The 21,091-nt window shown below is 38.2% G+C and overlaps 1 protein-coding gene and 2 long non-coding RNA genes across 8 annotated transcripts in view; 2 read left to right on the forward strand and 1 right to left on the reverse strand.

The window, feature by feature from the left end:
• Nucleotides 1-1,439: 1,439 nt before the first annotated feature.
• Nucleotides 1,440-9,250, forward strand: LOC148425431 (uncharacterized). 4 transcript variants are annotated; one of them, XR_015865057.1, is made up of 4 exons: nucleotides 1,440-1,738; nucleotides 3,893-3,977; nucleotides 4,692-4,867; nucleotides 4,988-5,465. It is a non-coding gene; the product is annotated as an uncharacterized LOC148425431 (long non-coding RNA). The 4 variants fall into 4 exon arrangements; XR_015865056.1 differs by lacking the exons at nucleotides 4,692-4,867; nucleotides 4,988-5,465 and adding an exon at nucleotides 6,654-9,250; XR_015865058.1 differs by lacking the exon at nucleotides 4,692-4,867.
• The window catches only part of LOC148425432 (oxysterol-binding protein-related protein 3-like), a 35,778-nt gene continuing 17,494 nt past the window's right edge, over nucleotides 2,808-21,091 (reverse strand). Inside the window, exons 3-23 of one of the 3 annotated variants that reach the window (XM_088410391.1) lie at nucleotides 19,348-19,464; nucleotides 18,179-18,232; nucleotides 17,950-18,063; nucleotides 16,690-16,854; nucleotides 16,456-16,579; nucleotides 15,323-15,426; nucleotides 15,007-15,099; nucleotides 14,756-14,912; nucleotides 13,715-13,845; nucleotides 12,185-12,286; nucleotides 10,566-10,691; nucleotides 8,919-9,012; nucleotides 8,373-8,617; nucleotides 7,203-7,340; nucleotides 7,005-7,068; nucleotides 6,856-6,934; nucleotides 6,632-6,776; nucleotides 4,977-5,118; nucleotides 4,781-4,907; nucleotides 3,799-3,921; nucleotides 2,808-3,568 (exon numbers count right to left, since the gene is read on the reverse strand). In XM_088410391.1, the coding sequence (XP_088266517.1) occupies nucleotides 3,472-3,568; nucleotides 3,799-3,921; nucleotides 4,781-4,907; nucleotides 4,977-5,118; nucleotides 6,632-6,776; nucleotides 6,856-6,934; nucleotides 7,005-7,068; nucleotides 7,203-7,340; nucleotides 8,373-8,617; nucleotides 8,919-9,012; nucleotides 10,566-10,691; nucleotides 12,185-12,286; nucleotides 13,715-13,845; nucleotides 14,756-14,912; nucleotides 15,007-15,099; nucleotides 15,323-15,426; nucleotides 16,456-16,579; nucleotides 16,690-16,854; nucleotides 17,950-18,063; nucleotides 18,179-18,232; nucleotides 19,348-19,464 (2,541 nt within the window). In that variant the 3' untranslated portion in view covers nucleotides 2,808-3,471. Of the gene's footprint in view, nucleotides 3,569-3,798; nucleotides 3,922-4,780; nucleotides 4,908-4,976; nucleotides 5,119-6,631; nucleotides 6,777-6,855; nucleotides 6,935-7,004; nucleotides 7,069-7,202; nucleotides 7,341-8,372; nucleotides 8,618-8,918; nucleotides 9,013-10,565; nucleotides 10,698-12,184; nucleotides 12,287-13,714; nucleotides 13,846-14,755; nucleotides 14,913-15,006; nucleotides 15,100-15,322; nucleotides 15,427-16,455; nucleotides 16,580-16,689; nucleotides 16,855-17,949; nucleotides 18,064-18,178; nucleotides 18,233-19,347; nucleotides 19,465-21,091 lie in introns of all 3 variants that reach the window. The other 2 variants (XM_088410390.1, XM_088410392.1) reach the window with 2 other exon arrangements.
• LOC148425433 (uncharacterized) lies at nucleotides 12,689-14,989 on the forward strand. The gene is made up of 3 exons (XR_015865059.1): nucleotides 12,689-12,909; nucleotides 14,687-14,756; nucleotides 14,852-14,989. It is a non-coding gene; the product is annotated as an uncharacterized LOC148425433 (long non-coding RNA).

A 21,091-nucleotide genomic window follows, 5' to 3' on the forward strand; every position in this document is an offset into this window, starting at 1 on the left:
CTAATTTAACTGAACTGTCAATTATATGATTGTACAAATTTTTGTTGTTTTATGTTTTGTTGTTTTAGTGTTGTATTGAGAAGGGATTGTTGTTGTGAATTGTTACAAGATTATGTCAATTAAAAAATACCGTACTGTTGACAAAATGTCTGATACAACAATGAATAATATCAATAAAAAATAATGGAAATAATATACAAATGAAAATTGGGTTTGAAATGCTACAGCAGGCTACTTGTGGGCGAAGGATTGATAGCAACCTGTAGTGAAGTCCATAGGTCAGGGATCACCAAACTTTTTGAAATCGAGAACTACTACCAGTTTATGTGAAGACCCTGGTCATGTTATTGAGTTCTCATAATAATTAAGAAACAGCTGTAGTGAATATGTAAATCAAGTGTAATATGTAATGTAGTCTTATATGAATAATTGTTAGTAAAATTCCTAGAAAATCACAATGTTCTATCATTTGTAAACTACTCATGTGATACTCGGGGGCTTCCCATTGCCCATGACCCCTTCCATAGGTGTCAAACTCCAGTCCTCGAGGGGCAGTACCCTGCATATTTTCAAACCTTCTCTCTCAATCACTCCTGATTCAAATGATCACGATCATTTTCAAGCTCCTGCAGAGCTGGCTAACAAGATAATCATTTGAGTCAGTCATGTTGGGAGAGAGAAAACCGGAAAACATGCAGGACTAGAGTTCAACACCTATGCTGTAGTCAGATGAGTAAAGCGAGGGAACAGATTAGTAAATTCAGGCAATAGTATTAAACTGAGGGTACAAGATTACTAAACCCAGGGAACATATTTTATTTTTTTTCTCATACCCTGGCTCAAGGGCTCACACATTAGATACAATTGTTAAATAAAAAAATTTACTCTTTTGTCATAAAATAGTTGTACAGTACTTATATGATGTCATAAAATTGTTTGCACTGTGCACTTGGCTAAACTTTAATGGCAAAGCGAAACAAAACTGGACGCTGGGAACGAGTGACATGAAAACCACTACAAAAATATTCCCATCAACGTGTGAAATGTTTTCGAGAACTACTACCTCTATTGGGTTTGATGAAATATCATTGCATTTATTATATACTGTAAACTCAAACATGCAGTTAATAACTATGTTGCAGATCTCAAGGGGTCTTAAGAATATTGCATGCATGTAAAAATTACCCAAAATTCCCTGATATCAAGATTTCCCAGGACGTAGGGTGGTCATGGTCACCCCTGGAAACTATGTACAGTAAGTCCGCCCCTTGCACGTTTGATGAGTGAAATAGTTTTTCTTAAGTGTGTGCAATCATTTCGATTTATTCGGGAGGCTTTTGCCACGTCTTTTTACGTGCTTTTAGCATATAGTGCGATCATTTTACTTGCTTTTAGCATGTTTAATATGGTTTTATATGTTTTAGCATTTGTTTTTGTTAAGAAGTTTCTGATTATACTTAACGATTTCGTGTTTGTATTGTTCTGTTATTACTATTCACGCCTGGACATGTTTCTCCTGTGGTCATGTGATCTTCGTAGCAACCGCCTAGCAACCAATCACAAGTTGTTTTTCATTCCTCCACTACCAATCAGGACTCCGTTTACATTATCATAGGTTGTTTTGCTCTTTCAACGGTCAGTCGGCAGGTATCGTTGTAACGGACAGTCATTTTCTGCTTTCAATTATTCGGTGGATTATCACATTCCTTTCATCATTATTCCGTGCGTCCATGAGAATGTAAGTACAGTGTGAATATGTTGTCTGTTCGTGGGTTTGGATACATGTTTACGTTTGCAGTGCTTCACTTTGTCCATTAACGTCTAAGTTGTTATTGCATTTAAGTTTGGTATAATTGCTAAAGGCAAATATACCGTACTTTTCATACTTCACTTTTAGTATTCATGTCAAAGTTACATCCCCAAATGTGCGTATTTGTCGAACGTTTGCCGTGTGTGCCGACGTGATTCTTACTAGTAAGGGAGTGACGTCACCGCCCACCTATTCATCTCCATTAACCCTTTCCTACCTAATGCACATTTGGAACGATTGGGTTTAATTAATTCTTCCCATCATTGTACGGTATGTTTGCCTGTATTGTTTATGTTATTCTATGCTAATATAGAGTAATGTGAGAATATGATGTAACATATTGTACAATTTTAGTTATGTTAGTTATTGTTTAGTGAATGTTCTCTGCTCTCCTTTGCAGAGACCACACACACATACAATCACAAACAATCAATCAATCACATTACAACAATCACACATAGAAAACACCTACACACCCTCACACACACCAACCCAGATAAATAAATAGAACATTATATACAAATAAAGAGTGGCATGAGAGTGTGCATCATCTTTATGTTCTGGCCGGACAACCTGATAAGATTGAGGATCCTCTGAATCAATCAAATACAGTCCTTTCAAGGAGGTCACAAGTTTGGGCGCTATTCCGACACCTCCATTACAGTTTTTATTATGTGCGGATCCTGCTTGTGCAATATTTGTAATACATGTGCAATACTGAGGAGCAAATTGTTGTCTGCGTATATTGCTTGCTGTCCTGTATATTTGTTATCTCATGTTTGCTGCAGCTGCTGAGTCCAAGACAAATTTCCCCAAGAGGGACAATAAAGTATATCGTATCGTATCGCAAATACACAGCGTTCACGGCATTTGATGCACTAGTGTGATGCAAAACACATCCTTCAAGCAAGGGATTACGTTTAAACAGCCCAAGAACGACGAGTAAAACGGATCTTTACAATGACGTGAGCACACTCAGGAGTCCACAAGAGGGAAGCATCGCAGCATTTATTTGAGTTGACGCAGCACAGTTTGAACACTCCGCTTCTTCGGACGGCACCACATTGCAGGTGTAACCAAAAGGCGCATTGGATGAGGTGGAAAAAAATTAATGAGCGTATGGTCATTTTTGCTACAGCTCCTCCAGTCTGCATCATTCACAGATTCAACACAGTCATTACAAATAATTAGCGCTGTTTTATGTTTCACTTTCAGAGCACCTTACAAACTATACAACTTTTAAAACATCAAAAACACAGACAAATAAAAATTACAATTCCACCAACCAATAAGGCATACGGCATGTGTAGAATAAATATTGGATGTTAATGTTACTCAATGGCATAACAAGGCTACTGTATCTCTGAGGTAGAGATTGTCTAAACGGCAGGATGATGTCCCACTCAATACTTTCAACGCAGTACCAGTTCATTAGTACCTTCAAAATGAGTGGGCGCTTGTAATGAGGTGGACGAGTCATCCTTTTCACACTTCTCCAACTTGTACTCACTCTATTTTTTTAATCAACATTCTCAGGGTGCATAACATGTTTACACAACTTAGATAAGCACTTGTTTTTAAGGCAATAATACAAAAGAAGATTGGTGCTGATTGTGGATGTTTCCATTGAAATTCTGGCTGCGAATGTGTTCCAGTTCAGGTCACCACAACGTCGGAAAATCTATGTGAGCAAAGCCAGGATCCTTTCGTAACTCCCAGTATGTGTTGTTGCTCACCCATGTGTCATCCTTTGATTTCCTGAGCATGAATGAAGAAAGACAACCAGGAAATCAGATTGAATGATTTTCAATTCAGTGACTAGAACAGTAATAGTTTCATTTCAAATTAAGAGCAAATTATTTGGAAAATGAAGCAACATATTGCTTATGTACTTTGCTGAAAAAAATATTTCATAGGGAGTACATAATTGGAAAATGGATGGAAACCACTGATCTAGTTTAAATATTCTGGCTAGAGATCACGGGTACCTGAAAAATTTTGGCTGATGTGAGCTGTTGCTCTCCTCAAGGTCTCGTCGTCTTTCTCTCTGCAGCTGTTCAATCCTTTGCTTCTGCTCCTCAGCAGCCTCGAGCTTGCCCTCCTCCAGGAGTCTGAAAATAATGCAACGCCAACATATTTAGCATGCGAATATGGACAAGAACACCTGGTAAATGCAAGCGCATTAAAATGTATTTTTTAACATTTAACTTACATACAAAGTGCTCTGGTCACTCACGTTAATTTTTTTTTACTGTGGATCATTTGGGTGCTGTTCATTGAAACAATACCACCAGAAGTGTGAGCAATTATTTATTTTAAATATTATTTTCACTTTGGTAGCACAGGAACCACATGGTTCACATGTTTGACTAAGATTTATGAGGTTTAGGGTTCAAATCTCAGTTCCAGCTCTCTTAATCATTCACATTTTCATGTTTCCTCAAGATTGAGCTGTCAACAAAGCATAAAGCTCCTGTGCTATTTTAAAATGCCCTACATTTCCACTATTCATTTGTAAAACACACAATGTGAGCTAAAATAAAAATTCAAAGATGTGCACAGAAGTGAATGGGGCAGATTTTATTTTTATTTTTTGTGATGTGTTGATGACAACTTTGACTTGCATCTGTGAAGAACACATAATTGAGTTCACCTGATGAGATATGCTACTGTCTGTTAGCAATTTGAGTTATTTGCATTTACAAAATGGATAGTAGAGTAGACAGCAGATGGATAAGGCAGAACATGTTCATGTTTGTATGACCTTGCTTGAGAAAAAAAAAATAGTCATGCACTTCTTAGCAATAGCCAACCTGCTTGTATTTGAACTGCCTCCTTTCCAGCAGGTTTTAATGGAATCGGATCTCTTTTTTATTAAAAGCAGGAGTTCGAGATACGTCTTTTGAATATAATCAAACCATGACATAACAAGGAAAATGAAAGCTCCCGGGGTGTGTTTTTGTCCCTCACCTTTGGTCCACACGCAGTCTGGTGTCAGTGGGTGGCAGCAGCGGTTTCAGGGAGGCGTCCAGTTCATTCAGCTCGATGGCAAATTTGGTAAAACCGTAGTACTGCTCGTGATCTATCGGCATGGCATCTGCATATTCAAGCATTCCCTGCATTAATATTGACTGATTGCCTTTTGGGTAAAAGCAAATGGTCATACTTGCTCTCCAGATGCATGTGGCAGAGGGCGGGTCGCCGCAGTAAACCGCTTCGTGCCACTTCCCAAAGAGCCGGTGGACCACGTTCCCCTTCTGATCCGTGATGCTTCCTTCCACCTCGTTCACGCTTGAGTTCCATCGAGCCTGTAACAAAGAAGAACATTCGTCATGGGGAAGGCAATTACGTACTTTCAACGCTCCATCATCCAAGACCTCGTGCTAATGTCTTCTTTTGGTCTTTTACCATGGCTTCTATTGCGTGCCTGTTGTATTTAATGGGAGCTGAGAATGAATAAATCACCCTATTTCCTTGACTAACCTACCTTTAGGGGACCTTTCAAATGAGAAAAGCTAAAGCAATTAACCTTCTCAGCTCAGCCAAGGCTTCCATACATCAAACCTCAAAAATATCATATCGGCTTCTTAGTTGCATGCAGGGGAAAAACACCAACTGTGAGTAAAGGTCATTGAGTAATAAAAGCCTGAATACACTACGGAGTCATTCGCATTTATATCATAAGCATTTGAGCTTTTAGTGCTCTGGGTTTGGAAGGGTACCAATAAAAACATTTCACAAATGGCAACAAAAAATATGTTGGTAGATGTGATATAGCTTTGGCACATTTATAGACTCTGTAGTATTTACTACAGCGTGAAAATACACTCTAGAATTTTTTTTTTCAATTGCGTGGACAGGCATTCTAGAGAGCTTGACATGCAAACAAAAGTGGGATTTATTCGATGTGTGAAACGCTAGAATCATGCAAATGAGCATGCAAAAGCACGTTCATATACTTAGCGGCACGAAACTTATATCGGGGCTCTACACTAACTTTTGCACCAGTAGCACTGGTGCTAGCAATATTGCTTGGCGGTAGAACATCATCATATTTGCTGATGTGTAGTCGTATTCATTTGCATACTGTAATTCCATATACGTTAAGATTGAGAGTACTTGATAGTACATTATTTTGTTCAATGCTTTTTTGAGATGAGGTCCTCCAATGCAGTAAGTAAAATATCAAATTAATTTTTAAAATGGAACATTTATTGAAATAAAAAAACATCAAAAGATTTGAGCCCATCACTCGTCTAGATCTACAATATGTCAGCTTTTCTAAAAGCCCACAGGGCTTAGATATTTGTAGTTATTGTTGAAATCCATTGATGGACTTTTTTCTATCTGTTGAAAAAGTCCGGCAGCTTTTGAATGCATCATGTGCTACTCTAGCTCGAGCTTGCGGCGAAGACATGTACTGGGGTATGAAACTGGGCTAGAAGTTTCTTAGCACCTTTAATCCACAATTTAATAGGATTTTTTCAAGTTTTCACCTTGGTGTTGGTAGAGACGTAATGCGATTGCAATAAAAACGGAGTCGCCAGAACTCTAATGAACCACTCCACAACTACAGCTACAAAAGGCAAATTCAGAATAAGAGCTTAGTACGGTTTACATTATCATCCATGTATTATTTGTTGTGTTTATTTTGAAGATGGAAGCTGCTGCTAAATGTAGATAAAAGACTGACTACTGTATTTTCCGTACTGTATTTACCATCTTTCCCCAGATCAACCCTCTGTGATTCCAGAAACACTGTTTGAACTATCGACTTACATTCCATTACTTACATGTTTATTTATTTGAGTTTTGACTCACTTTAACAAATGTGATCTTGCAGTGGCAGGCTTCGCTGTTGGTGTTTCTGATGAAGATCTCGCCGTAGTGCTCGATCCAGCGTTGCCCGCTCAGGATATTGTGAATGCACGACGTCACCTTGTTCCACTCATAGTGGTCTCCAGACCTGCAGCAGTCACAACAAATATGATTGAAAAATATTTGCTGTGTGACAGCTGTGCTGCTTTTGGATGCGTTAAGCTCACCCGGGCAGAGTTACATGTGTGCTGCCGACAGGAACAATCTCCATTGACTTCCCCCAAAACTTGTTCTTACATCTCACGTCTGTAAAATCAACGAATCTTTTACAATCGAAACTTTAGAACCAAACAAAAATATATCTCCCCAAACGCACCTTGCCAGAAGATAAAATTTTGGGACTCCGCATGGCAAGCAGAGACTGGTGGATGATGGCTGACCTGGTGAAGATAACAGCTTTAAAAAACAAGATTCCACTCCAACCCAAATTTAGACCTCAAGCACATTTAATAAGATCAGGCTTGACAAAATTGCCGTAATTTCAACCAAACAGCATGTCCTCAATAAACCATACCTGTTCTGCAATGAACTGAAAACCTTTATCTGGGCGGTCACATTCATAAGTCTCTCCCAGGATGGGATTGAAAGGTTTCCCGCCAGTTCTGTAGTAGCTGGATGCGTAACCCGATACTACAAATGTAGCGATGAATACCTAGAGACACACAAAAAAAATGCTAAAAGTCATGACTGGCTGACATAGTTTATAGTTGGGAGATTTGGAAATGCCCAGTTGTGATAGGTATTTCATATTTAACATGACGAACAGAGTTAAGCCACCTTCACATTGCCAGATGATCTGCTAAAAGTGACAGGACTTCTCCAGGTGCTACTAAAACGAATACAGTTCCGTGACAGGAGCAGTACATCTTTCTCTTCAACTTAAGAGCAAATGAAATGGAACATGAAGCAACATTTTGCTAAATGGTGTTATAGTGACGCCTTTGCAAAATGTGGTATGCCAAGTTGTTAGGTTTTATACGAATGCGCATTGTCATTAGTGACACAATTTTCCAGCAGACGAGCAAGAAATAAAGCATGTTAAATGATCTATCTTCAAGAACACTTATACAAAATACTCCCAGAGATACCATTACAAATGTAACTCCAAAGTTTATTAAATCAAACACGAATTGGACAGCATTCTACGTTGTTGTTGTTTTTTTTTTCCATATAAAAATGTGTTGCGCTGATTAGGAAGTATTTGGCTGAAAAAATATTTCACATGGGGGTACATCATTGATAAAGATTGAGAACCACTATTTTAGGCAGAAATAAGGAACAATTAATCTTTTCATTGCTCAGGGATCTGAAGTGAGTCGGCGAATTTTCGCATAGGTGGCACTCCAGGGTTTTTTCAAGGTCACCAGGAGTCGCCAGAGGTTTCCAGATGTAGCTCATGTCAATGGAAATTACGTTTAAGAGTCCTTTGCAACAAGAGCACTGTCGGGCAACCTTGTGGCAACGTGTGATGACCTCCTTTCGAAATCCTACGTTGAAACCCAAACCCGAGTTTAAAACCTAACTTTGAAACCCTAAACCTAGATTAAATCCCTACTTTGAAAATCTAATTTAGTTTAAAACCCTACTTGGAAACCCAAACCCAAGTTTAAAACCCTACTTTGAAGCCCTAACCTTAGATGAAGTTAGTTCACTATGGTCCAATGTATTCGAGCTGTTCCCTCACCATGCGCTCAAAGGGATCCTGCGTGCCGGCGGCCTGATCCAGCAGCTCGCTGTACTCCAGCTCCTCGCACAGCCTCTGCAGGGTGTTGAGCGGCTCGTTGAGATGCACGGGCATGGCCACTTTGGACAGGTCTTTGCCAATGTTGTTCCTGAGGATGTTCCACAAGCTGATGGCGCTGCTGCTGGGGCAAGGTGAAGGAAGACGAGATCTACGCCGGCAGAGGATGGCGCCGCTCTCTACGGAACCTGACAAAAGCGAAAACATGGCATAGCTGTTGTGTTTAACACTTGTGACATTATGTTATAAATTATGGCGAGACCGCAGTTCCAGTGCCATCTTCTGATGAAAATATATTTCCCAAATCCAGTGAAAATATATTTATACATGCGTATTTTCCACTGTATTTTCCACAATTCGGACAGGCCATACATTATTAATTTTATGCAAGGCGCTGCAGGCCGGAGGAAATAGCCACGAGGGCCGCATTTAGGCCCCTGGCTGGACCTTGGACATGCCTGATTCAAGAATTTTCCTCAAATAGATTACCTGAATTTTGTCGACCATTTTCTGTCTCATTGTTAAAGTTGTCCATGGAATTGTTGTCACTTACGTCGCTGATGTATGAGTCATCTTCTGATACCTAAAAAAAAAAAAAAATCCAAACTTTTAGCAATTGTGCTGGGAGGAATGTGAAGAACGCCTGTGATAAAAGACAGGCCAGGTTTCTTTCAACATGCTGTCACATTATATTTGAAGATGTCTCTTATGAGCTACAATATAGGTGTATTTTTAGATGAAAGTAATTAACTTCCATTTTTACACCTCCTCCGCTCATGCTGCTGTCTGACCAGCCACATGACAATAAAGAGGAAAAAAAGAACGAGGTACAGTCAGAGTGCAGCCTTATTTCATGACAGTGAAATGAAAAAAAAGCTTCCAAAAGCCTACAGCACAAAAATGGTGAATTACAAACGTGTCCCACCATGTGACATTAAACTGTCAAAATAAGTTTGAAAACATTGTACTGAAAACTAGACAATTTAATCGTAATACGGATTTCATCAGGCAGCCTTATGCAGCTCCAGGCTGAATGCCAGTTGAATACACATGGCTTAATGCAACTTTAATTGCCTTTATTGACCCTTCTACTACAACTACGATTGCTCTCATAAATTGACAGAAATACAAATGTTAAAGTAATCAATACTTAAATACCTAGCTTTAGGACGTAAGTAATGGAAAACATTCATTTTCCTATGAAACATTATTACCTTGAGTCCTATTTTTAGTGATTTTTGTGTGTTTGTTTACTGTGAAAAATGTTACAATTCCTGGAAGTAAGCCATAAAGCAATACAGTATACGTGTACAGTCGAAGAAAACACTATTGAATTATTATTAGATTTCGGCGATTAGGACGACAGTAAAGCTCAGTTCTGATATTCAACATCATGAAATTTTGAAAGCCGATTAATCAACCGATTAATTGAAAAATATAATAATTATAATATAAACTACACACAGATTATTTTGACAGTTTGACAATACTTTGTTCAAATAGTTGTTTAGCATTATAATTTACAACAGAGAGAAAAATCTGAAATAATTGGATGATTTTTTTTAGGGTTGTTTGCTTAGTGTTAATATGTACAGAAACATGAAAACAAAACCTCTATTGTAAAACCCTAACACCACAGTAAAACTCGATTTTGAATCCCTACATCTAAACACTAACCTACTTGAAAACCCTGACCTTGGGGTTATTCTTACTTCGGCTGTTTTAAAATGTGGCTTGAAGTCTTACTTTTTTTTCTTTTTTCAACGATAAACATTTTTGACCAATACAGTACATGTAAAAAGCAGGGGTACCAATATCTGAAAAATTTAACCTGAAGAAAATGGTATAAAAGATTATGCTTATTTCTTTCTAAATCACCTTAATTATTAATGTGATTTAGAAAAAAACAACGTTGTTGCCAGCAATTCAAAATGTTTAACTCCCGCAGACTGACAATGAGAGCACCACTGCACCACCTTGTGCCGTGATTATGCAATTACACTTCACACGGCAAAAGTAAAGTGTGTAAGGATGGCCCTAACCAAATACTGACTACGTTCTAGAATCTATTAGAAATTGTGATATATTCTTATTGTGTGTGAGGCGTTGATATTTTGAATTTCCCCTGCAACTTACCTCATTTTCAGAGGAACTGTTGGACAGCAGAACCTCCTGCGCGTCAAAGAACTCAGAAAGCGACTCGGCTCTGCTTTCATTGGACTCTTGATGCACCAAAGAGCGTGCTTCGGACGCAGACTCCTCCTGTTTCTAGGAGAAACAACATCCGCTTGTTTAAATACTGTACAAAAACAAAGGGGAGGGTGGGCGGCAGTCTTTGTCACAACACGGTATAATCATTCTATGACGATAATGGCACTGTGGTGGGTGCACGTAGTAATAAGTATTCCAAGCTTGATAACACTAATGAAGCGCGCAGATGACGAGGCGCATCACAGCACTTTTCATTTTAATATCCGGCTGTACATCTGCTAAGAGTGAAGTTTTGCGAACCTCTGTTTTGTTTTATGTATGAAATCAGCAGGAAATGACTACCAGAATATTGATGAACCTCATTTTAACTCATTCACTACCATTGATGTGTATATTATTTATATATTTTTAAGTTTCAATCTTGAAAACAATCTTGCTGATGCACAGTTGCCAGTAGATGGCATCGGGGCTCCATTTTAAATATGACATTGAACTAGGCATGGGCCAATAACTGTAATGGCAATACGTCACGATTTTAAAAGTCACGGTTATTTAAAACCTTCCAAATCTGACAAAAACATTTTTTTCCCCCTTCCCGCACCGTCTGCCTTAACGGGCAATTTGCAGCCTGCAGCGGGAGCCTGCTCTCGATGTGGCTCATACATTTCATTCCACTTCCTGGTTTGTTTGTTTGTCAGTTAGCTGCTGTAGCTAACTACCGCGGCTAACATGTTTATGCTACTTTTATGAAGCATTTTATGTGATCACTCGAGGTATCGTCGGTAATTGGTTTAAAATAATTAATTTCTCAAAATATTGTGCATTTATATCTATTTTTTGTAATATAACTGTGCATGGTAAATGTTTGTTAAATAAAAGTACAAAATATAGTATAGAAAAATGGATACAGATTTTTTATTTATTCATATCTTTTAGAGCTATATTTTCAATAACGTGATACCACGATATCGTGATATTTTTTCTCAAGGTTACCATATCAGGTTCTGATATCGCCCCATGCCTAGATCGAACATGTCGGTCTGGAAGTGGTTCAGATGCTCTAAAATAATAATAAATGACAATATTTAATAAATAATAAAATAAAAACATTGAATTAACAGCTGCATCCAAGCAATTACAGACTACTTTCCAAAGAGATATCCTCAAAGGGTGCCCTGTGTGTATTTTACAAATTTCCTGGGACACAATTAGCACGATCAGCTAACAGTAAATCCGATCAGCAGATGAGCCAAAAGCCTCTATGTGCCAGCCTGTCGTGTGATCACAGCAAACACGCGGCGGCATGCAAATGATTCACAATGCCGAGACCCGCGATGCGGTCCTCTTCTTTTTTTATGGCGTCTCGCAGTCATTAGTGAGGGGGCAAAAGGAAGGCAACACGACTGCATGCTGATGAGAACGAAAGACACGACAGCTCATTCAGGATGTGGGAGGCAAATAAGGAGGGAAGTAATCATCAGAATAATCATCATGCTGGTGGCGATTGGGGGTAGGGGGGCTTCGTTGCATTCCCGCACACCCACCTGCGCGGGGGCAGTAAGATTGAGTAGTGTGGGTTCTACGATGTGAGAGTCTGCGTGAATCTTGCAGAGGCGCTCTCGCAGCTCTGAGTTCTGGGCTAAAGCCTGGAAAATAATAACCAGTATAGACGTGATTTAAATACACACCCTAAAAATCACGGCCTGATTTGATTTGAAATGAGTTGCCAAATATTTTTCCTTACAGTCCGAAACTAAACATTTTTGGGAAGTTATTACCTTTTTAACCAGAGAAAACTAGGGTAGTCCAAAGAATGTGTTAAATATCAAAGTAATTAATATTTACTGTATGTTACATGACTTATTAACTATGCGTAATGACTAACAGTAATGCAATGGAGTGTGTAATAACATCTCCTATTGCATAAAGTAAATGCATGGCATTTCAGAATTTCACCTCCTGTAATCAAAAATATCATTAAAAGCTTCTGCGACTAACAAGATTAAAAACACATTTTATGTCAAACCAAAAAAAAAAAATCACCAGCTAACACCCCAGAACTGCGCAAATTCAATTTAAGACTCCTGTAAAATCGTCAAGTCATGAGACGTCAACGTGACCCAGATATGTCACAGTCTCCGCTGAGATTGGAAGTGAAAATGGAGGGGGAAAACTTGTATTAGGATCACAGCTTGTTTCATTTCCTGTAAAAATCTTGGACAGAGAAAAGCCGTTTGATTAGACACAACAGGAAACGTTTTTGAGAAGGGTAAGTCAACCCACAAGTTTTTTTTACAATAATTTATTCTATGCACTAGGATAGACAAAGAATTCTGACTAATATATCATTTGTGCAATAGCTCAAGAATGGCTCCTGATTTACTAGAAGTCTATGACAAACATGTCGACATGTGACATGCGTTCCTCTTTTTGTGACGTTTTATTTCTTGTATAAAAGCTTGACCTTTTTTGCAATATATGTTGGGAAATACTGACTCAATTAAAGAAGAATGACATTTTTTGATTCACTATGACATTAATTGAATGAGTCAGGCAGGAGTTACATCATCCTCACTAAACTGGTGGTCTACCATTATAAATTTCTAATGTTGGTAGTAATATTGGGTGCTCCTCCTGATTTTGCACTGAATAATAAATTAATCTTAACGACAACACCGATTCACAAGCAGAAACTAATTATCCATGAAGTGCTCTACCGAGCCCCGTTCCGGTGAAATTCATTATGTTGTACACAGACAGCATTGCAATCATTTTCTAAATGTTATCATTGGAGACAGGAATCCCACAATGTACAACGGAAAAGATCACTGGTCCATTATTTGGGCGCTGCGTGGTCGCGTAGGTAGACTGAGTCATTAGGGGCTAACAGACAGCAGGCTATTAGTGCTCACAGTGTCAGTGTGACGATCAAAGTTAACTTTAGAAAGAGAGGGAAACGCCTGAGCGGGAAACACCGATGCCCTGAGTCGTCATCAAGTGGGCGGGTGCCTTCAAGGAGACTTGAGGCGAGTGTAAAGTGCGTCCGTGAGCGCGCGGTACCAGAGCCCACGTACCGTCGTCAGCGCGTTCTTCAAACCGACCACTTGCGGGGAGGTTGGGGGACAGGTGTCTTGGTCCGCACATTGCTTTAATCTCTCCCGCTCCAACGTGAGCGAACCGAGGGCAGACTTCATGGTGGTGTGCACTGAAGGGAGCAGGAAACAAGCTGGGATTGCAATTTGGAAGCCTTTTCACAACAACAAAGACTTAGCATGAGTGCTACTCTGACAGAAGAATAATAGGACCCAAAGGGGGCACTTTTCTAATTACTACAATATTTCCTGCTAGAGCGAACGCAAACTTTTCACTTAGTAGCAACTAGGGAAAACATTTGATAATTGATTTAACAGCTAGGAAGGGCTGTGTCTCGAAGCACTATGATGTGAGATACAATAACATGCAAAATCCATTACATTTGTTGCTCTACACGTGCTATAATGATCATACAAAATGTCTGTATGATAATGTAGAGTCCTCGGGTTACCGCTGAAAACTAAGGCTTTTTATGCTATCAAAAAAATGTAATCCATTGTATTTCTGGGATTTGGATACCCCGCAGGAAATTCTAATCGAATATCAAGTACTGTTTTCAGATATGAAAAAAAAAACAAAAAAACATATCTTTCAGTGCCACGGACAAGAATTCTCATCTTTTAAAACGGTAATAACAATAATAAATAAGAATTTTATTCTCGTCAAATACGTTTTTTTATGGAGGGTAGCTGACACCCCTGACTAGTGCTTAAGCCAATTGAGCACTGCAGTGAAAACTGTAAACATTGGATGGCAGTGTTTTCACACTTACAACACAGATAGTACCTAGAATGGAAGGAACTCAATCTTTCAAATGATAACGCTTGGCACTAACACACACATCTTTGCTGATGATTTATTTATTTGTTTGTTTGTTTTTACTTCTCTTTAACAGCAAATTTAGCAGCCCCCGGGCAAACAAGTATGTCTCAGGAATTTTTTTTTTACTCCAGGTACTTGAATTACTTGAGGACTGGTTTCAGCCCTAATTAAAAAGGAGCCCCTGCGAGCGGGTCACTCACGGTTAGTGGCAACACGGCAAAAGTCCTCTTGCAGCTTAGCCGCATCAAAGGTGGAATCCAGAGACACCTGGTCCTCTTTGTCGTTGGCCAGCGCAGCAGTGGAGAGGTTGGGGTTGGAGGAATGGAGGCGAACAGAAGCAGACATGCAGCTGGGAACCTGCAGCGGAACAAAGGACGCGCAGATTAGCCAACTGATTTTTTTTTTCTTTTTTTAACCACGACATTAAAAAGTGAAGATTTTATCAAGTGACCTGCAGAGTTGTTTTGATGTCTTTGTTGTAGTTCTTTGTGCGCCATTTCCTCTGAAGCCTCTTTTCCTTCTTCGGGCTGTCAAATGTAGATGTCTAGCAATCATAACACAGCGGACGGATATTATCCTTTTAACAAAAGAGCTGTCATCATGAACTAAAATAGATTTGAAAAGTTCTATAAATAGCAGTTGAATGGAACAAACGCCGAGATTTTTGCAGCAATTTGTGGAATTTTGTTACGCTGGCAATTCAAATGCGTAGACAAGTTAGACTGTTATTTTAAAATGATAACTGACAAATATACTCAGCAAAGCACCTGAAGAGCCTGGATCGAGGGTGCAGAATAGGTCCGATGGAGAACCTCCATGCTATGAAGAAGGTGGCTCAACTCTAGTAGGTACGCCTCACAAACTGACAAGTCTAAACAGAGGAAGACCAATCAATAACAATGACCTTTTCTTGTCATGAACCCTTTTGTCTTTTTCACAAAAATTATATAATACTTGTAATTCGTGTTTCAAACAAAAGCTATTTAAAAGGTATTTCCAAACAATTGACTGACTGATGCATATTTGCAAATTTTTCAAAAAAGAAGGAAAAAAAATTAAGACACAAGTTGTCCATATTTAATGGTCTTTTTTTCCTTTTGCTATGATGGCCCTGAAGAACAAAACACAAAAACAAATAGCTAAACAACAAACAAAAAAATGTAAATGCATACATAGAAGTAAAAACACAGAAGAAATTAAACACAGAAAATCAGAAACTATAAAAAGAAAAAAATAACAATCGCAAACAGAAAAACAAAAACACATTACAACAGAGAAAACCACCACAAATTAAATATCACAAAAGCAAACTTGTGGGAACGATGTTGGACAGAAAAATACTGTATTCTTTTTGTCCTTCACGGACCTTTTATGACTAAATTCAACCTAATTTTATTTTTCCTTTTGTATTAGTAGTTTTATATTGCATTTCCATTTGCCTGAAGAGAGTTCCTCAGTTATTGTCTATTGAAAAAAAAGGTGATTTTACAAAAGTTTCTTTGTGCATTGCCATTATTCAAATTCAACCATTGTTGGATACTACTTTTGTGATTACTACTTGAACCAGCAGAGGCCGCTGTTGCTGCAAAAGACTGCATCCAAACTCAAACCGGCGAATTAGCAACGTCCATCTTTAATGCCGCGAGCTATTGAAGGCACTTTAATTGTACTGAGAGAGTGCCCTGTGTTTCGTTGTTTTATTTAATCCATCTATTCGTTTTCAATATTGAAGTTGCCCATGATGGTCAAAATTTTGGATTGCAAGCTGTTGAGAAAAATGCATTGCCAGATTTTGATTTAATCATGCAATATATACAGTGATGATATGATATGATTGAAATGTTTTTCTGGAGAGGTGCGTTGCGATGAAACTTGGCAATGAGCAGCTGTGCGCATTCACCTTTGGAGCACTTGTCCATGTCGTCAGACGACTGCAGCCAAGCTGTTACCTTGGCTTGGCTGTTGCAGCCGAAAGGAAAAGCTCCCGCTGAATGCACTGTCGACTGCCTGCGTAGCGACATGCACTGCAAAAACAAAAGGTCGGACCAATGGCAATCATGATTATTAACTCTTAACCCGGGCATGAAAAGATATGAGCAGAAAGACAAGGACGATTCATTCAGGTGAGATGTACCTTTCGAATAGGGGCGCTATCAGCAATACTCGGGGACGTGGGGGATGGGTAGTGGGGGAAGTGGAAGGACTTGTCGGCGGGACACATGGCAATCTCATTTTGCCGATAGAGGCGGTGGTGACGTAGTTTGGACACCCATTCATCAAACAGCTCTTGCGATTTGATCTGCATGGCGCACAAGGACAAGTGAGGTGACGAACGCAAACAAAGCCTCGTGCACAATTCAAGGTCACACCGTGCTCAGTTAAGATTGGACATGTAGGGCTGTCAAACTCAATCGATTAATCGACAACGAATCGATCGTCAAATGTATCGAAAACTACTTTAAGGATTGATTAAACTTCTAGAGCCATTTCTAAAATTTAATTGTTCAAACATTATGTCAGTCTCTCAACAGGAACTTTTCCTTCATTTTTTAAGTCATTAATGAAAACAGACGGATTTTGTTTTGTGTTTAATCAAAATATTTGCAAATATTGTCTTTTACTTCAGGAAACAGTAACAGCATCGCATAAGTGCTTTTTTTTAATCCCAGAGGTTAAATTTTGAAAGTATATTGAAATGAGAGAAATCTGAAAACATTAATGCCTGTCTGACATAATTCTAAACAGTGTGAGTAGGGGATTTATGACTTTAAAATATTGAAATGTCGAACTAAATGAAAAAAAATAACGTTCATGGAAACATATTTACGGTATAAACAGAAAAAATGGAAAAAGTATTTATGACAAATGAAAAATTATACAGAATAAACAACAAACATTAAAAATGTACTGTAAATGGAAAAAACACTGTATCGTAATAAAAAGAAAAAATGATAATAAATGAAAAATAATTCATAATAAAATATACTGTAAATGAAGTAAATATAAAAAAAAAACTATAACATAAAATAAATGGAAAATAAACAAAACAAAATCAACCTCTACGTTGAGGTTTTTACTAATTTCACTTGTTGCTAGTATTTTTTGGAACATAATCCCCAGGACTAATGAGGGACCATTGTTATAGTAATGACTTTTTTCTTTTTTTTCAGTCATTAAATAACACCAAACAAACAACAATACTTGGTTCATAATCAGTAAATGCGGACATTTTGTTTTGTACCAGATTTTCATGCAAAATACATTGAACCCGATTATTCAATAAATAATTATTCATAGAATAATAGACTAGAATACACGTTAACCTGACAGGGAAACAGCGGGAATGCTGAACTCATTTCCTATACACGAGTAGTTGACGAGCCTCACGGTTTACCTTCAGGTGATAGATGTTCTCCTCAGCATCGAGATCGATGCACTTGGCTTTCTTCTTAATGGCCATAACGGAGAGCCCCACATCGATGCAGCCATGAAGCTTTCCCTTCTCAATCTGCAAGTCAACACATTACGCTATGAACACACTGGATCATAAATTTAACAATCCATAAGAAATGAATTGCCTGTTGTTGATCTAGCAGGCAAATTCGTAGCCAGTAGGTACTCACATCAGCGTTGCACTTGCCATACTTCAGAATACCCTTGTCCAGGGAAAAGTATCTCTATGGGGAGAAAGAAATGCACTGAGCAAGTATAGATACAGCATCATTAGTTCTTAACATCTCATAAGTGTCTATTGTCATCCAGTTTCTCCGCAGACTCTTAAAAGCGACGAGCGCTCAAGCTTTTACTGCGTGTGACAGTAGAAAGCACTAAAACAAAATGTCAATACTAAACATATCAGCTAATGCATCTGACAGGAAGACTTGCATGCGGAGCATGTCACACGCCATTCCGCAATGAGGGAAACCATCAACTACATAGAGTGTTTCCCAATTTTTAACGAGTCAAGGCACATATTTTACGTGAGAAAAATCTCACCACAAAACATAAATGTAAAAAAATATATAATGTGCAAGGCTACAATTAGTATTTCACTTTTTTTATTTCATGCAGAGCAGTTTTGCGACTCATTGACTTCATTTGAGGAGCAATTTTCTAGATTTGAGGAGCATTTTATTTTTTCTAAGACATGAACATTTTTCATTTTCTTTAGCCACTTATCCTCACAAGGGTCACTGGCCTGCTGGTGCCTATCCCAGCCGTTTAGATTTTTGTTTAGAGCAATTTAGAGCATCCCACCAAAGTCCCCACCATGCATGTTTTTGGAATGTGGGGAGAAGTTGCAGTATCGAGGACAATATTCTTGTGGACAAAAAATAGCAATACTAAAATTTCTCCAAAAATACCCTCTCCTTGAGGTCTTTATTTTCATTTCCTAGCAGTCAAAAGATTTAAACTATCGTTCAAGTGTATAAAGTGTGATTAGAAGTCAATGTAGATCTTTGCTAATAGGTTTTTATCCAACGAGCTAGCTAGCATGTCAGGGTAAAGATGTCCCCAAATAAGTCAGAGTTCAAAAGTCATTTCACAAATGCTTTACATTAATGCACATAACAACCAATAAAAGTTTCCTAGTACACTCATCCCACTGATTAAAGAAAAAAACAGATTTAGGTAGCATGCCGCATTTTACTTTAATCAAGAAGCAATCATGATAAAAAAAAAAACAGCAAATAATTTTTAAATGTGCAACTATCAACGAGTACAACTCCAGAAGTCTGTTTTTACTGTATATGTAGAGCAAAAGAGAAACGAATAAATGAATAAACTATACCTTATGCCAGCCCTTCAGGGGCCACTTTCTTTTCTTTAGCATATAGCTTTCCTGTTTCTGTGGCTCCAGAACGCTACTGAAGCCTCCACGCAGACCTTCCACAATTTCCCAGCTGTCCTGCAGGTTAAATAAACACACTTTATTAGAAATGAAAGGCATAACACTAAATCAACAACACATCACGACCTTGTCAAGCCTGGACTTTTTTTTTCAAAATAACTCCTCGTTCAGAATTAATGTCACCAAAAAAGAAAATGATGTGATTAGTGGGGGCGAGTCTGTCTAAAAGAAAACCTCATAACCAATGGGGCCGGGAGTACGGTATTATTAAATGAAGAGCTTTGGTTCTGTCTTCCCATCTGAGGATTTGCCACATACCCAGTGACACTGTTACACTCTGAGTCATTGGACATACTTTCATGTCTGACAGTCTGGACACTTGTTGTGAAGGTCGAAATACACCTCCCATGGCGTCAGCACTGACGTACATGATAAGACAATATATATCAGAGAAATTAGACATATACACGTTATGTAATGACAACCAGGTAATATATGAGTTAAAATCTGCAATACAGCATCAGCTGTGTTGGTTGTGTGACATGTGGGCAGCATAGCAGAAATAAACACTAACTTTTATTTGCAAATGGGCTTATTTGTGGCTTATGAAAAATGATTGATAAACTGCGTAGCACAACAAGCAAAAGGGTCTTGCCAGGAGCTTCAGTCATTTGTAGAGGCGTGAGAGAGTGATTGGATTTGAGACATTTTCAATATTATTCATAGAATAGGGCAATATAAAACATGATGGAAATTGTGATCTACATTTCAAAACAAAAAAGTGTCTTGTAGCAAGGCAAAAACAGTATATATATACAGTATATATATACAGTATATATATACAGTATATATATATATATATATATATATATATATATATATATATATATATATATATATATATATATATATATATATATATATATACAGGATATGTGTATATCTACTGCATATATTTTATTCTCATTACTGTGCACACATAAGTGAAAGTGTATACACCACAAAAATACACTTTATTCCAGGAGCTTTCCGATTTCGTGTCTTATTTTCAATCTTTTTGTTTATTTTATGCATTATGGGTGTTATCATTAATAACTTTGATCAAGTTTTGCAAAGAAAACTGAAATGTGACGTGATGTCGTTTTTTACAAACATATGTAGGTGAATACAACAAGCAGTGGCGGTTTTGGGTGAGTGTTTCTCTTTTGAAAATGCGCCAAAAAAAACAAAAACATTGCTGTGAGCGTGGTTTTTAATAGCATGACATGACACGCATCGGCGCCCCCTTGTGGATTGGAGTTCTTGAAAACGTCAAGGAAATCAAGCTATTTGGTGCACAATTTTGAAGAAGAAAAAAAAATGGAAAAAAAACGCATGTATGAAATCTGCTTTAAAGTTATGACAATTGTATGTTCTTGTTATATGGGAGCTCCATCTTAAAATAGTCAACGACCTCTAATGTAGTATTGATTAGCATGAAAGCTTGCAATGTCTTCTTTTATTAGCCTCTCGCTAATTCATTTATAAGAAATTAACTATTTATAATCAACTGGCCTCTGCATCATAAGCTTTCACCGCATAGTTGGGGAGCCGGTAATTACAAGTCTTTGTGTATGTGTGTGTGTTCGTGCGTGTGAGGGGGTGGGCGCATAGGACGTCATTCAAGGTCGGCCCGCCACTGATA

The sequence above is a fragment of the Hippichthys cyanospilos genome, chromosome 3 (genome assembly GCF_059441005.1).
Source record: "Hippichthys cyanospilos isolate Australia breed blue-spotted pipefish chromosome 3, RoL_Hcya_1.0, whole genome shotgun sequence".
Lineage (NCBI taxonomy): Eukaryota > Metazoa > Chordata > Actinopteri > Syngnathiformes > Syngnathidae > Hippichthys > Hippichthys cyanospilos.